Raw genomic sequence first — 14,781 nt, forward strand, 5'->3', positions numbered from 1 at the left:
TGCAAAAGGAGGCCCAACAAAGTACTGAGGACATAATACAGTACATTAACACACTTTTCAGAAGGCCAACATGTGTTTAAGATCCTTTTTTTATTGGTCACATGAAATATTCTAATTTTGTGAAATACTGGATTTGGGTTTTTTTTGTCTTTAATCCATAATCATCAAAATTGAAACAAATAAAGGCTTGAAATATTTCACTTTGTGTGCAGTGAACTAATATAACATACAAGTTTCACTTTTTGAAACAAATTATTGAAATAAATGGACTTTTCCTCGATATTCTAATTTTTTGGCACATACTGTATTTGAATGGGGTAAGATTTTGAGAATAAAGCTAAATATTTCAAAAGTATTAAGTTTAGAAAACCTCTGAAGAGAAACATGAATGTCCTTGAAGAGCTGAACATTTTGATATCTGAAATTATGCAGAAGTAGAATTTCCCCATTCATTTGAATGTGGCAAGATTTTCAAAATAAAGCTAAATATTTCAAAAGTATGATGTTTAGAAAAATTCTGAAGAGAAGCATGAAAGTCCTTGTGGAACATTTTGATAGCTGAAATAGCTGAAAGTGTGCTGAAGTTGAATTTTCACATTCATTTGAATGGGCAAAATTTTGCTGAAAGACACTAAATAGTTTAAAAAGTATAAAGGTTAGAAACAAGAAAAAATAGCATAAATATCCTTAAAAAGCTGAACATGTCGATACCTGAACGGTTTTCATAGCTGAAAGTATGCTGATAAAATTAGGTGCCAAAAAACAGATGGAAGAAACCAGAATAATAATAAAGACTTATTATTGTATGGATGCTGATTCCATACAATAATAATAATAATAATAAAGACCAGGATAACATAGTATGGATGCTGAATCAACATCCATACAAATAAAACTTTGTTTTTTAATGTCTTTGTTTTTAAATGTATTTATTTGTAAAATTAAACTTGAACTTCTACAGAAACAGGACAAGACTTTATTTTTTTTATGTTGCATGCATACATACATACAAACTATGAGTAACACAGCTTGCTTGTTGCCATCAGGGACTCTCACATGAATTTGATTGTACCCGTATGGCAGCGGCTGCTTCTAGTGTTTTACAGTATCTAGAAAATTCTATAGTTTCCAAACTTAGCCCATCAATATAACTTCGTTCATCATTACTGGCACAACAGTAGTAGAAATTTTCTAGCTTTTGCTAAAAACACATGCAGAAACATTTTAGAACATAAATGCCTACAGCAGGCAACAACAAAAAAATTAGGAAATCTGTAAATGAAATTTAAGAATTTTTAATACATTCTCAGGTCTTTGTTGATAAAACTGAATTCAGTGCTTTGTAAGGCCAGCAGGTACCCTGACTATTGACTGCACATAGCCGTATCCGACCACAGTAATTACACTATCAAAATCCTATGATATTCCAAAAGATGGTGTGATTAAAAGACTGCTGTTTGGAAATTAGTTCAGTAAGTGATACAGTAATAATTACAATACCATGCTTTATTTTACTAGTGACTTTAATTTTGTTGACTCTTTACCAGACCTTTCGAAAGTGTTTGTCACACAGTGTGTCATGTGGTTATGTACTGTATAATAATAATAATAATATACAGTATATGCACATGCCAGAAAAATATCAATTACCAGCAGTATAATCAAACACTGTTGATGGAACCCTTTCCTCTAAAAAATAACCTACAATAGCACAGTTTCTCAGTAAGGCTACAGACTTAACAAGACAAAAACTTATATACATACATGTACAAAATAAGTTAGACTTTAAGAAACCAAGCAAAAATGAACTAACAAAAAAAGCACAGCTATGTAAAAATTCTTGACAAATTCAAAGTGCCAGCAACATAAAGAAAAGTACATTTTTCAAACTGAAGCTCTGCTGTGGTCTAGTCAGCTGTGGCCCCATTTTCTGATACAGGTTCGTAGTGCTGCAGCTAGAGAGAAACAGTAAATAATAATAATAATAAAAATTTTTTTTTATCAAAAAAAAAACATGTTGACAGACATCAATCACATGCACATTTTTATGGGTTAAGTTTACCTTTGTTTTCAGGTCTTTGTTTTCCTGTGCCAGACGTGCACACTTCTGCCTCAGGTCACTCACCTCCTGCTGCAGAGCCTCAGTGTCTGGACACATCTGGCCAGAGGCCCCGAGATGCTGCTTCACATATCTGGAAGATGTTGGTTAAAGACCCTACAGAGCTGATATGAGCCACTGTTCTCTTCATCAGTTGATCTCTGAGCATTTCTTTACATTGAAGTTGTTACATAGTGTTGGGTGGGGCTCAAACCTGCTTTGTGTGCTCATCAACCACACATTTACATAGTGTCAAGAAGGACTTAATGTGCATAAAAGGATACTCCAGAGCATTGCTGGGCCTTTCTGGGTGTTCATACAAAGCCACCAGAACTGAAACCAAAAAAAATAAATAAATAAAAAATTGTGGGGAGAGAGGTTGAGTTTTCATAAGAATTGAGTTGACTATGAAAGATATTTCCCAGCTCTTTTAACCAGGAACTCAGAGAGACGAAGCGGACCACTTGGATATATAAAAAAATAACCGTGCTGGTTTATTCAAAAGATCACAGGTAAAATTAACATTACACGTCCAGGTATCTTCACCTCCAATACTGCACGCAGGCAGACGGAGAATCAAAGACCCTGAACCATAATGCATATACCATTTTATCACTTGGTTGGGATAGCCCATTCTACTCAGCAACATCAAACCGTGATGTCACCTGATATGCCAGCTTTGCAGCTGACCATAACAATAGTCAAAACATGAAGCAAATTAAAGTGTGTGGCTGTTGATTAGTGGTGTGTATCTAAAAACATTTTTACATGACCTTACACATAAGAAAATATAATGATTACAATTACAGTTACACATCTAATAATAATAGCAATAACCTCCTGCCTGCAGACTTTTCTATCTAGTTGTCCTTGGCCTACATGCAGCCTGCAAAACTCATAAGAATGACTAAGCATTTAACAGCCTGAGCTAGACAGCCTGGCTCCACTAAACATTCCTAATACAACAAATATCTAATCAATATCTATCTGACTAAGAAATTACCTAACAACTACACAGTGATACCAACAATGCCTAGCTGCAGCAAATTCTTGGACTTGGGCTGATTCTTAATTGTTGCTTACTTGATTTGGTAATTCCTCAAATAATACCTTTGCTCATTTTAGACTATTTAGGTAAAGTTCTCATACTGCTGTTTTCTGTTCAGAAAAAAAGTAAAACTGATGCATTTGACAACAACAACAGCAGCAACAAGGTTACGTAAGAAAAAAAGAAATCCTTGTTAGTAATAAAACTTTGGTATCATTTTGACCAAAGTGGTAACATTTTTTAAAATTACATCATTTATCCTTGTCTGCAACTCTCTTGGTTTGCTTAAACATTGCTTCTTTTAAAAGTGAAGCTTGTGAATGGTCCCCAAACCCAGCAAAATGGTTTCCACAGTAAAAAATTAACATACCACTGGTCAGACTGTCAACAACACCTGCTTTCTCCAGATATCTCCGAAACTGCTCCCTTTTGGGCTCCTGACCCTGCTGGGGGATGAGAAATTTAGATAACAAACGGTGGGTTAGAGACAGTTTTACACTTTCCATTAGTCTTTAATTTGCATGAAGGCATGACTATAAGACAATGGGGCCCCTCTTACATAACAGCCAAACACAGGTAGAAAGAGACCCTGTTGAGTATTTGTAGCAATTTTGTCTCTTATCACTCATTTAGCATCTCCTTATACTTTGCATCTGTATTTAGTCATTTTGTGACACTTTTGCATCTATATATATATATATATATAGATGTGTTGCATCTCTTTGCTGTGGTTCTAAGTTTAATTTACTCATGTTTGACTTTTTGTGGTCAGTTTTTTTTTACTTTATTTGTGGCTTTGCAGTCGTTTGTGTCTTTGTTGTCATTCTGCGTCTAGTTGAACTCAGTTGTGTTGCCACCTGTTTCGTGCCCCTCTGCAGTAGGCTGTGGTCCAGGGCCCACTGACCGAATTCATCGATTCACGCCTGAAGTAATTTGTTCGCATAACGTGGTCAATTTACATAGCCCGCAGTAGCTGAAAATTCAGTCGAAAAGTTGGTTTATTTACGTTATCTGACGGGTCCCAAAGCTTAGTTTATCCACAAAGACGTACAACCCCCAATTATTACTAAAACCAAAACATGAGCTAGGTGTTTAGACTTGTAACTAATCAACTCCTAGTTAACCTTCTAAGTTAGCTTGCTAACATCAGCTCAGCTAGGTTGCATTTAGTTTAGTAACAGGAAACAGTTTCTCAAGAACATCGGTGCAGGACAAAACGACACCAAACACACTTACTCTATAATACGCCATAACGATGTAGGATGTAAGGTTTCTTTCTTCGAGTCAAGGTGGTGTTTGCGGCAGCGCCTAATTTAGAAGGAAATAGTAATCAGCTGGACCGGGAAAGTTAAGTTTCGTTTTATAACACATCTATGCTACCTTCGGGAAACGAGTGTTGCCTTCATGTGTTCCTCGTTAAATAAAAACGCATTTCAACCACAAGCATTTACCAGTGTAAAATCCTCGTTTTATTTTGTTGAGAGCGTTCGATTCGTGATCTCAGTATTTCTGAAAAATATTTCAGTTCTAGCTACGACTCTGGCCAGAGGGTAAAAGCTCTAACTCAATGTATTATTTATTACCAAATTACATTCTCTCTTCTCTGATCTAAATGAAAACCTGCATATTATGGACCAGCATGGGAAAGGCTTACATAGCCTTGCACTACTTATCAGAAGCCACATGACGGCGATTTTCCTACCGATTTTAATTTAGATTGCGACATTTTATGAAGTTCGTGAAAGTCTCAATTTGTGTGTAGTGGAGTTTTGCTGTCATCTACTGGTGAAATCGCAACTGCCCACTTTCTTTTGGTTTTCTATTAAATAACTTTCAGAAATTGTTCTGTTCCTTACAGCAGAAAACTGCATGAATGATGTCTTTTTGGTAAAAATTCAAACGTATGTTAAACTGTTGTAACAACGGCCTGTATTTGCTTCTTGGTCGGGTGATAGGTCACAAAACAAGTCTGAGTACTAGTCAGGTGACAGTGACGAACCTTAGTAAAGTGACAGGCAGCTCCACCAATCAGCTTTTGTATTATTATATAAAGAACGAATTGCAATTGAGAGGCGGGGCCAAAGGTCGAGCTTTCCCCCCTCCTCGCTCTCTTCAAGGGAGAGGAAATCCTAAGGAAATGTGTGGGATCACGCTCTGTTTCCTAGTAGCCACTGTTTTATTTACATAGTATGTTCCTTGCCTGACGTTAGTCTGTGGTGCATACCGATCGTGCGATACAAACACGGGTGTGGTGGCCGACAAGTAAGGGGGGGAATAGGGGAAGCGACCGTCGTTAGGTCAAAATGTCGATTCACTATGAGGTAGAACAGCTGCCTGACAGCTACGGGGTTCCGGACTCGTTCCCCAAAGATTTCGGTTATGGTGAAGAGACCGACATCGAGGACAACCCGGCGCCGTCTGATAGCAAACCGAGAATCCTGCTCATGGGTTTGAGAAGAAGTGGCAAATCATCGATACAGAAGGTAGGAAGCGACGTTAAAGTGTTAGCTTTTCGATGCAAACGGCGTCTTCCTATGCTTCATGCAAGCAAACGGGACGTTAGCCAAAATAGCTAACGAGTTAGTTTAGCATGTCGCAAGGGATGATAGCTATCAACCAGCACATAACATACTAGCTACATGAGAGCGGAAGAACTGCAATAAGACGCATTTGTTTCCAGCAGCTAATCACCTGTTAGCTTAGTGTAGCTGCAGCAGTATGTTATTAACCAGGTGGACAGAGACGCTCGGTGCATCTTTACTGATAACTGGCCATACAGCATGTGACTGTTTGATTAACAACTTGTCCAACATGCCAGATAGATCCTAGTCCCACCCAGCTGTGAGGCATAGGGCAGGTCTTGTGTGGTTCTCACATGACACCTTCTGTTCTGCAAGTCATAACACTTTGTTTGAAATCAGTGCAGCACCTGCAGTGCGGTCGGTCAGTTTCCTGTCTCAATTCTGGGTGGTTAGGGTGTTCCTGGGCGGAAGACATTTGTTGGGAAAACTCGGCTTTCCCAAACAGCCATCCCATGTGCAATATGTGGCCAAGTTCCTGGTATGTTGTGTAGGGCTGCAGCTAGCACGTATTTACATTATTACTTTATTGGCCCATTAATTATTATTTTTGATTATCAGTCTGTAAAACACATGAAAATAGTGAAAATGGAACATGATTTGCCAGAACCCAACTTGATGCTTTCAAATAGCATTTGTATTTAGTCATTAATCCAAAACCCAATAATATTCAATTTACTGCAACATAAGACTGGAAAAAGTGGGAATTCCTCACTCAGCAGAAGCTGGGACCATCACATGTTTGTCATTTATTATGTTTGTCATTTAAATGATTAACCGATTGTTGACATAATTGCAGATTCTTTTTCTGTCCATTGATTGATTGATTAATTGGCTTATTGTTTCAGAGAAACCAGCGCTCTCTAGGCTTCTCCACAGATAATTATTAACCAAGCTGATAAGCCTCCCAAGTCCTGATTTATCTTTTAATGTGATCAGTTTACTTACTTGATGATGGCCTTAACAATAGTCACACTGTTTAAATGTTTGGTACTGTTGTCAGAAATTGTACATCTTTTTCCCCCTAAGCTTCATGTTTTTGTTTTTTTAATTGTTTCATATTTTATGATGAGTCAGCTCTGTTCCCCGCCTCTAGCCCAGTGTTGGCTGGGATTGGCACCGGCCCCTCATTATCTATAAGCAGTATAGGTAATGGATGAATGTCTTATGATGACGCAAGTGGAGGTCATTGTTCCCAGTGGCCCTTCTCTGCTATAAAACACAGAAAAATGTGACATTGTGGTGGAATTAAATGCATTTCACTATTTGATAAAACACAACTGTACTAAGAATATGTATCACATGAATGCTATATAAATGAAAAATAATAAAGCTCTTAAAGCTAGTTGTTGACACAGGGTCCCTTCTGCAAGAGAACATTTGCTTTAGTTAATATTGTTTGCTAGTTGTGTCACTTCCACAACAATTTTCCAGTTAATCAAATTACCAAAACCAACAGACGTGTCGGTGAACCTGGGGTTTGGGGGCCCGTCAGGAGTTCTTGGTTTGAAGGCCTTTTTCTTTATGCTGAAACAAGAAGCTTAGCTGCCTCCTTTTTCTTCACATCTGCCACATCCAGGCTGGCTCTGAGGTTGAATAATTGATGAGATGTACTTCTGCCTTTTATGATATTTTATTATTCATGTTAAAATTCAAGGGGGAACTAGAATCAGGCTGGATGTAGCGTGACATGTCAGGAGTCACACTGGCTGAAGGAAACAGAAGTAAAAAGTGCACTTTTCTGTAACGAACTGCACATGCACACTGTTTTTCCTTTAATTCCCACATCCTCCCATCCCAGATTAATGTTCCCCTGTAAGCCTCCAGTATGGACTGAAAAACATGTGATATGGCTTTTTGCTGGCTCATTGGCCTGTGACATCAGTCATTCAAAATGGAATTTGTGGAGCAAGTGCTCCCAGGTCACCATCACCCACTGCAGCTTATTTTCTACCTGTTAGCATATTTAGTAGACCAAGACTCTGATCGACCCTAAACTGCACTTGAGGCAGCTGCGCTGTTCTTGTCGGCTGTTTGGAAGCGCACAACTGAAAAATGCTGATTGCAGAGTGATGTGTATTGTGTCAGACCAGCAGTATTTTGCCCTTTTCCCTCATGTGATGTTTGGATGATGTCTGAGTGCTGGAATTGTGGTATAAGCCAAAATACAGAAATTCTGTGATAATCTCCCCTGTGAAAATGTTATTACATTAATACAGGCAGTTTGACAAGATACAACATATTGTAAGACCACAATTTACAATACACTGTGTGAAGGAAACTGTAAAACTACTTTTTGAAAAAGCTGTATTCCATATATAAAATCATATTCTCAATATATTACCTGTATTATAAAATGAGAATTTGTCATTTTATAGGCAAATTTTAAGTGTCAGCCACTGAACAGAAATGTAAACAAAAACTGCCAAGGGAGGATACACTGAACGTGTCGTTGTGGCTATAGGCTGATGTGAATTTTTTTTTTTTTTGCAAAATTCAAAATGCCAAGTTCTTAAAACGAAATGAAGATGAACCCAATTCTGATTTCAGGTGGTTTTCCACAAGATGTCTCCCAATGAGACCTTGTTCCTGGAAAGCACCAACAAGATTTACAAGGACGACATCTCCAGCAGCTCGTTCGTCAACTTCCAGATCTGGGACTTCCCAGGCCAAGTCGATTTCTTCGACCCCACCTTCGATTACGAGATGATCTTCAGAGGAACCGGGGCGTTGATATTTGTCATTGATGCTCAGGTGAGGAGTTGAGTGGTGATGGTCACAAACACAGGAAATTCAAATGTAACATTGTGTTGCTTGATCTGCTCTGAAAAGATCAAGAAAACTGCTGTTTCAAATATCCTGGCAAAAATACTAAACAGTTTCAGCTTTTTCTCTTGTCTTGTGGCCACTGGCCGATTGCTTCATTTCACAAATAGAAAACCGGATTATTCTGACTTGCATTCACACCAAGGTGTGACTTCATTCATAAAAAGTAGTGTAGAAGCACTTTTCAGTCCACAAGAATGAACTCGGTGGTGAGTAGCCAGAATAAAAGATGGTTATATGTCATGGCTTTTATGCTTGTGCTATCTGTATGACCCTAAGTGCTTTCAAGAACTAATCTTGGCTACGATGTAAGCCGCAGCTGATCTGAACACAGCTTTTATTTGTACTCAGTGAGGTGCATCAGATTCACTTTGTTTCAGCTGTTGGTTACACAGTGATATCAGAGGAGACCTGGAAGAAAATGCAGCGGCTGATTTCCTCATACCTGCTTTAAAACTGATGAGCACGCACGTCTCAGTCTGTCCCAGAACAGATAGTAACTGCCTTGGGCTCGGCTCATAAAATGTGTTGTAACACCTTGACAGTGGGAATTAGTTGTGCCATATTTGTGGCTGTAATTAATGTTTATATTATTGAGTGTTTAGCTGCAGTAAAATATTTAAAATGGCTGCTTTCCAAGTTCATCCAAGTAGGAGGATGTCACATTCATCACCTTTTATCTGGGAGGTTTCATGGTCAGATTAGCATTGTTAGCTTGTAGTTGACTCATTTAAATGTCTAACAAAGCTTAATGGTTTTATTATTGGTTTATTTAGAAAGGCTAATAATTAAATGGTGATTGTGTAAATGAATACAGTTAAAAAAGATAATTGTGATGTAAGATGGGGACTGTAGAACCATTAAAATTTCAATGTTTTTTGTATGCATTTGAATCTAGTCTTATTTACTTTATGAAAATACTGTACATGTGTCACTGGCTTATCTTCTTTGTTTCAGGATGATTATGTGGAGGCTCTGGGCAGGCTTCATCTCACTGTGTCACGGGCCTATAGGGTCAATCCAGAAATCAACTTCGAAGTGTTTATCCACAAAGTGGATGGCCTGTCAGACGATCACAAGATCGAGACCCAGAGAGACATCCACCAGAGAGCTAATGATGACCTGGCCGACGCTAGCTTAGAGAAGCTGCACCTCAGGTACATTTAATTTAACATGGTTCATTTTATTTTTACATCCACTGGCTGAAGAAAAAAAAAAAAAAAACTTTCCCTTCCCTGCTACCTATGCAGTCACATGGCATGTTGGCATAGATGATCATTTTGACACAGCTACATGCAAGCACTTCTCAAAATGTTATCTCACACCTGTTTTCCATGAATGTTCAGTTTCATTATCGTTTCTTGTTACTGCATTGCTGTGAAAGTCATGAAAGCAGACCATTCCAATGGCTGGTAAAAAGTATTAAGCCTTAAATAAATGGCCTCAATGCTTAATGAAAGTACACTAAACTGCTGTACATTTTATTCTTTGAGGGTCATATCTGTTGTGTTATTTTAAAATAATTACTGAAAAGCATTTGAGGTGTTTGGCACAACAGTAAATGAACAACATCTCAGCAACACATCAGACACAGAACAGCAGGATTTTGAGCCGAAGCACATGTTTAATGTTTACTCTAATGCTGCTGTTTTGTGCAACAGATTTATCCAAATCTTATGAGAAACAGAGTCACAGCTTAGAACTGAGCTCTAACCGGGTGGTACAGCGGCTAATCAGAAACCTCTGCCTCAACTGAAAAAGGCCCAGAGTCCGTTTACTAAGCCACCTTCACTCAGGCCAATCTAGTTGACTGTTTCTGAGCTGCTGAGTCCTCAGATGTTATGATGTTTCTTCCAGTTGGTGGAATGGATGAACCCGCCCAAACGCATTATGTGGCACGGTGAATTTATTTATAGGGCTGGTCAGATATCCTTGAACATGCAAATACAGTACATGAAAGATCAACTGATATTTTGCTCTGTCTGCACAGATGAGTTCCTTCTCAGCCTTTCTCTTATGGTTTAATTTAAATAACACAGGCCTAAATTCAGAGCAGCTGATGTTTAAACAATGCCACAGTGTACCGATATGCCAACAACCAATCCTACTGAGTGATCGAACATAACGAATATAAGACCAAGGACTGCTTCAGCTCTAAATGTGATGGTTTGCTTCATATCATGGAAATTTGGTCCTCTAGTCCACAAACCCCACTGTCTGTGCTCTCCAAAGCTTCACGCTGATGCCATCCCCATGTGAACACATGCAGTTGGTTTACAGATACAGATGGAATTATTAGTTTTTTAAGTCTGTTCTAAAATGATGTGAGGTTTTAACAGTGTGTGTTTGTCAAACATTTATATCCTTACAATGCTCATAAGTGAGAAGTTAATCCTTTGGTTTCCTTTTTTTAAAAGATGGGATGAGTCTGCCTGACTTCTTTGATTGGCTCCCCAGAATAGATTTTATACAGATGACAAAGAAGTAGATAGTTTATAACTGTAATTGTTAAACACATTAAGGCAGTATTTTCCTCAGACGTTCTCCGAGTTGCAACACCTCTGTGCTACCACAACACGTGTGCAGGTGTTAACGTGTCAGCACGGAGTCTAGCCGGTCCCACCTTTCACCCCACCGCAATTGTGTCAAGTTTGAAAGTGAAAATTAGACTGTAATGATAGAGCATCCTAAAATGTCTCATTTTTCTTACCTAAATCTGCACACGTGGCACAACATAATCATCATCATCATTTGCATGTGATTTGTAATTTAATCCTCTAGTTGCAGTTTATCACAGTTGTTGAAACTTTTGTGTGTTAACAAAAGTGGAAGGAAATGATGAAGGTAACAAAAAAATGATATTTCTGCCACATCCCATGGTTTTTGGCAGCAGACGAGTTTTAGGCCGATGCTACATACAATATCAAATATATTTGAGTAGCAGTGTCATTAGTGTGAGATACAGTATGTTCAGCAGTTCAGAGCTGAGCCTGTGGCTTAATAATAAATAATTTTAGACCATATTGTTCCGTCAGGTATTCCATTCTGTTGCCGTACTTCAGCGAGTGTGACTGTCAAGCACATATTAAATTACGTTCTGTGTGGTGTTAAAAAGGCCTTTAAAAGTCTTAATTTTAACCTAATACACTCTGCAGAAGCCTTTTAATAATAATAATGGGCACTGATGCTAATTTCAGGCCTACATTTACTCAGCTACATGTGCAGTAGCCTGAGCTTTGTTATAGGGGAGGCATGCTCTTACCGTTACTGTGAAATTCCTCTGCAACCTCCTAATGAGGAAACGGTGACCTGTGGGGCAGACGTACTGTATGCAAGATGTAGAAAGAAGCACATGTGTGTTGTTTGGTTGGTATCTGAATGTCACTGTACAGTAAAGTAGAAGACTGACTGACTGCCTTGATGCTTGTGAGGAAAATATTGGCACATTTGCCATATTTTATTTTACTATAAACAGGAACCAAGCACTGAATAATGCTGAAATGATTACTTGATCTTAATCATGTGGCCAATAAGCAGAAACTTAATTAACGTTATTGTTAATTAATGTAATTCTTTGTTATTTATCAAGTAAAATAATGGGGTAATTATCTACTCGGTAAGTGTTGGCTTTCTGTCATTCTACACATGTTAGTATATTTGTGACTGGTCAATCAAAGTGAGAAACGTTTAGGCTCTGGAAATAGTTGGTCATTTTACAATATTTACCAACTAATAGAGTCGTCAGGTCATCCGAAAGTTTTTTTTCTAAGTTTGTCAATATAAATATAATTGTTTGTTGCCTGTTGCTCTGACACGTTGTAGTCCGAGTGTTCTGTTCACCACATTGAACAGGCTGCCCTGGCCGAGCCTGGTCAGCTCTGCAGCATCTTTACTGCGCTCACCCCACTGTGTTTTATGTGGGCTGAGATTGTTGTTTATTCTGGTTCGACAGGCCAGAGCAGTCCTAGATATATAGTGGAGCTGAGAGGGCTTTTTTTTTTTTTTTTGGCTTGGCCTTGTGGCTCTCTGGAGCTTTCTTCACTGTAATGCTGTGCAAAGTTGAGGTTCTGCCAAGTGTATTCAGACAGTTCCATTTGGCTCAAGGCACTTGTTTCCTCAGAGTCTGACCTTTTTATTTATACATCTCAATAACTAAAGTCCACAAGTCACATGGATCCAGTTTAGCAGCAGCCGCGTGACAGATTTTACTGCCTACTTTATTTTCACTCCTGTGTTTTTATGTCTGAATCGAGCCTAAACATTTCAATTAACAGCTCTTTCTCTGTTCATCATGTGATCTCGTGACTGTCTGTATTTTTACCTGCTTTCATACGCTTTTTGAGGAAGTGAGAAGGATTTCCTACTAGTAAGTACTGATTCACTTCCTTTATGTTGCTCTCACTCAGCTTTTACTTGACGAGTATTTATGACCACTCCATCTTTGAGGCCTTCAGCAAAGTTGTGCAGAAGCTCATCCCTCAGTTGCCCACTCTGGAGAACCTCCTCAACATCTTCATTTCTGTGAGTAGTATCTGCGACAGCCTTGTGGTGTGTCACTTTCAGTCCTGTTGTCCAAATTTATATGAATATGCCATGACATCGCCCAGCCCTACTTTCTGAATATCAAAAGACAATGCTTTAATATCCTGTTCCATTACCGCATTATAATTTCCCAGCTTCCCCCTTCTTCTCTTTGTCTCATTCTCTGTTGTTTTCTCTTCCTCTCTGTCCCTCGCTGGATGTTTGTCGCCAACAGAATTCAGGGATAGAGAAAGCCTTCCTGTTTGATGTGGTCAGCAAGATCTACATCGCCACTGACAGCTCTCCTGTAGACATGCAGTCCTACGAACTGTGCTGCGATATGATCGATGTGGTCATTGACGTTTCCTGCATCTATGGGTGAGTGTGCTTTTGTTTGCTTCTTTGTACGTTAGTAATTTAGCAGAGGTCATATTTAGGTTCTGCCAGTGCTTTCCAAACTTACTTGATTTATCAGAGAAACTGTGTTTAAAAACCTAGAGAATAGTTAAGATTTTAAATGAACTTTCTGTATATATGTACATATTAAATAGTACAAAAAAATTACCAAACTTTTCTGTATTCAGTTCATTACTTCATCCACAAGCTGCAGTTTATTTTCATGTGTTCCACTTACCATTATGGTGTTTTGTTGTGCCACATCAGCCTGAAGGAGGATGGCAGCGGCAGTGCTTACGACAAGGAATCAATGGCCATCATCAAGCTGAACAACACCACTGTGCTGTACCTGAAAGAGGTCACAAAGTTCCTGGCCCTTGTCTGCATCCTGCGAGAAGAAAGCTTTGAGCGCAAAGGTGAGCTGACGGGGGAGTCATCAGGGGAATACAGCTTATGTGGTTCACTTTATTCAAGCACTGCACCGAGTGTGTATTTACATGTACACACAATGTGAGAAGTCAAAACAAGAACACTTATACACTGCAGTATGTTGCAGTTAAGTGCTTTAAAGGGAAACTTCAACAATGTCATGATGGTGGGGACTTATAAAAGGCAGTTTTTATTTTTATTTTTTTTTTAAAGAACTGTTAAAAATGAAGCAGTAGAGGCTGAGGACATCCTGGCTTTTAGCCCCTAGTATGGGTCAAGATCCTAAAACACTGGATCAAGAACTCTCATCATGCATCTCAGCAGCTTAATTTGTTAAATTTTGTTAAACCCTGCTTACCCACTAAATCCCCAGGTCCCCATGGTCAGACTCCATGCTCTCAGGTTTGTAACACCAGCTTTCTTATAAATATTTAAGTCCAAACCAAGATGACTGATGACCTTATCAGAATAGATCAGTGCTCTGAAAAGCCATGGAAATAGAACCGTTTTCACAGTCTTAGTGCTTCTCTGACAACTTAACTGTTCTTCATTTATTAATGTAGTAGAGTGCCTCTTTAACTGTGCAATAAAATCTTCATTCTGAAGTAGAAATTGGGTCTTTGACATTTTTAGGTTTGTAGTTTTTAATTATTATTATTATTATTACATACAGTCATGTGAAAAAATTAGGACACCCTTTGAAAGCATGTGTATTTTGTAACGTGTTTTAATATATGGTTATTTAATCTCAATTTTAACAATAGAGAGAGATTAAAGTAATACAACTAAACAAGTAAAACTGAAGAAAAGTCTTTTCAAGATCTTCTGTAAATGTAATTCTACAAAAATGCCTATTCTAACTGAGGAAAAAGATAGCACACCCT

The 14,781-nt window shown here is 38.4% G+C and overlaps 2 protein-coding genes across 3 annotated transcripts in view; one reads left to right on the forward strand and one right to left on the reverse strand.

The window, feature by feature from the left end:
* Nucleotides 1-1,508: 1,508 nt before the first annotated feature.
* LOC109954656 (C-Myc-binding protein-like) lies at nt 1,509-4,552 on the reverse strand. Of its 2 annotated transcripts, none has more exons than XM_020590138.1 (5): nt 4,383-4,552; nt 3,517-3,589; nt 2,383-2,431; nt 2,063-2,192; nt 1,509-1,955 (listed from the first exon to the last, which is right to left on the reverse strand). In XM_020590138.1, the coding sequence occupies exons 1-5, from the start codon at nt 4,395-4,397 to the stop codon at nt 1,908-1,910; spliced, it is 315 nt and encodes a 104-aa protein (XP_020445794.1). In that variant the 5' UTR covers nt 4,398-4,552; the 3' UTR covers nt 1,509-1,907. The 2 variants fall into 2 exon arrangements, with proteins under 2 accessions (XP_020445794.1, XP_020445793.1); XM_020590137.1 differs by having other exon boundaries at nt 3,517-3,592; nt 4,383-4,550.
* A 652-nt stretch (nt 4,553-5,204) lies between these two features.
* rragca (Ras-related GTP binding Ca) overlaps nt 5,205-14,781 on the forward strand; it is a 12,394-nt gene continuing 2,817 nt past the window's right edge. The window contains exons 1-6 of the mRNA XM_020590136.1: nt 5,205-5,629; nt 8,276-8,479; nt 9,509-9,708; nt 12,958-13,072; nt 13,308-13,450; nt 13,736-13,884. Of these exons, the coding sequence (XP_020445792.1) occupies nt 5,450-5,629; nt 8,276-8,479; nt 9,509-9,708; nt 12,958-13,072; nt 13,308-13,450; nt 13,736-13,884 (991 nt within the window). The 5' untranslated portion in view covers nt 5,205-5,449. The remainder of the gene's footprint in view (nt 5,630-8,275; nt 8,480-9,508; nt 9,709-12,957; nt 13,073-13,307; nt 13,451-13,735; nt 13,885-14,781) is intronic.

The sequence above is a fragment of the Monopterus albus genome, unplaced genomic scaffold, assembly GCF_001952655.1.
Source record: "Monopterus albus unplaced genomic scaffold, M_albus_1.0 scaffold11.1, whole genome shotgun sequence".
Taxonomy (NCBI): domain Eukaryota; kingdom Metazoa; phylum Chordata; class Actinopteri; order Synbranchiformes; family Synbranchidae; genus Monopterus; species Monopterus albus.

Bases quoted from the DNA above. Each gene is read 5' to 3' on its own strand.
- LOC109954656 (XM_020590137.1), bottom strand. The intron at 2,432-3,516 runs GTATGTTAATTT...TTTTGGTTTCAG, and splicing joins TGTTGACAGTCTGACCAGTG to TTCTGGTGGCTTTGTATGAA. The intron at 1,956-2,062 runs GTAAACTTAACC...GTTTCTCTCTAG, and splicing joins ACAAAGACCTGAAAACAAAG to CTGCAGCACTACGAACCTGT.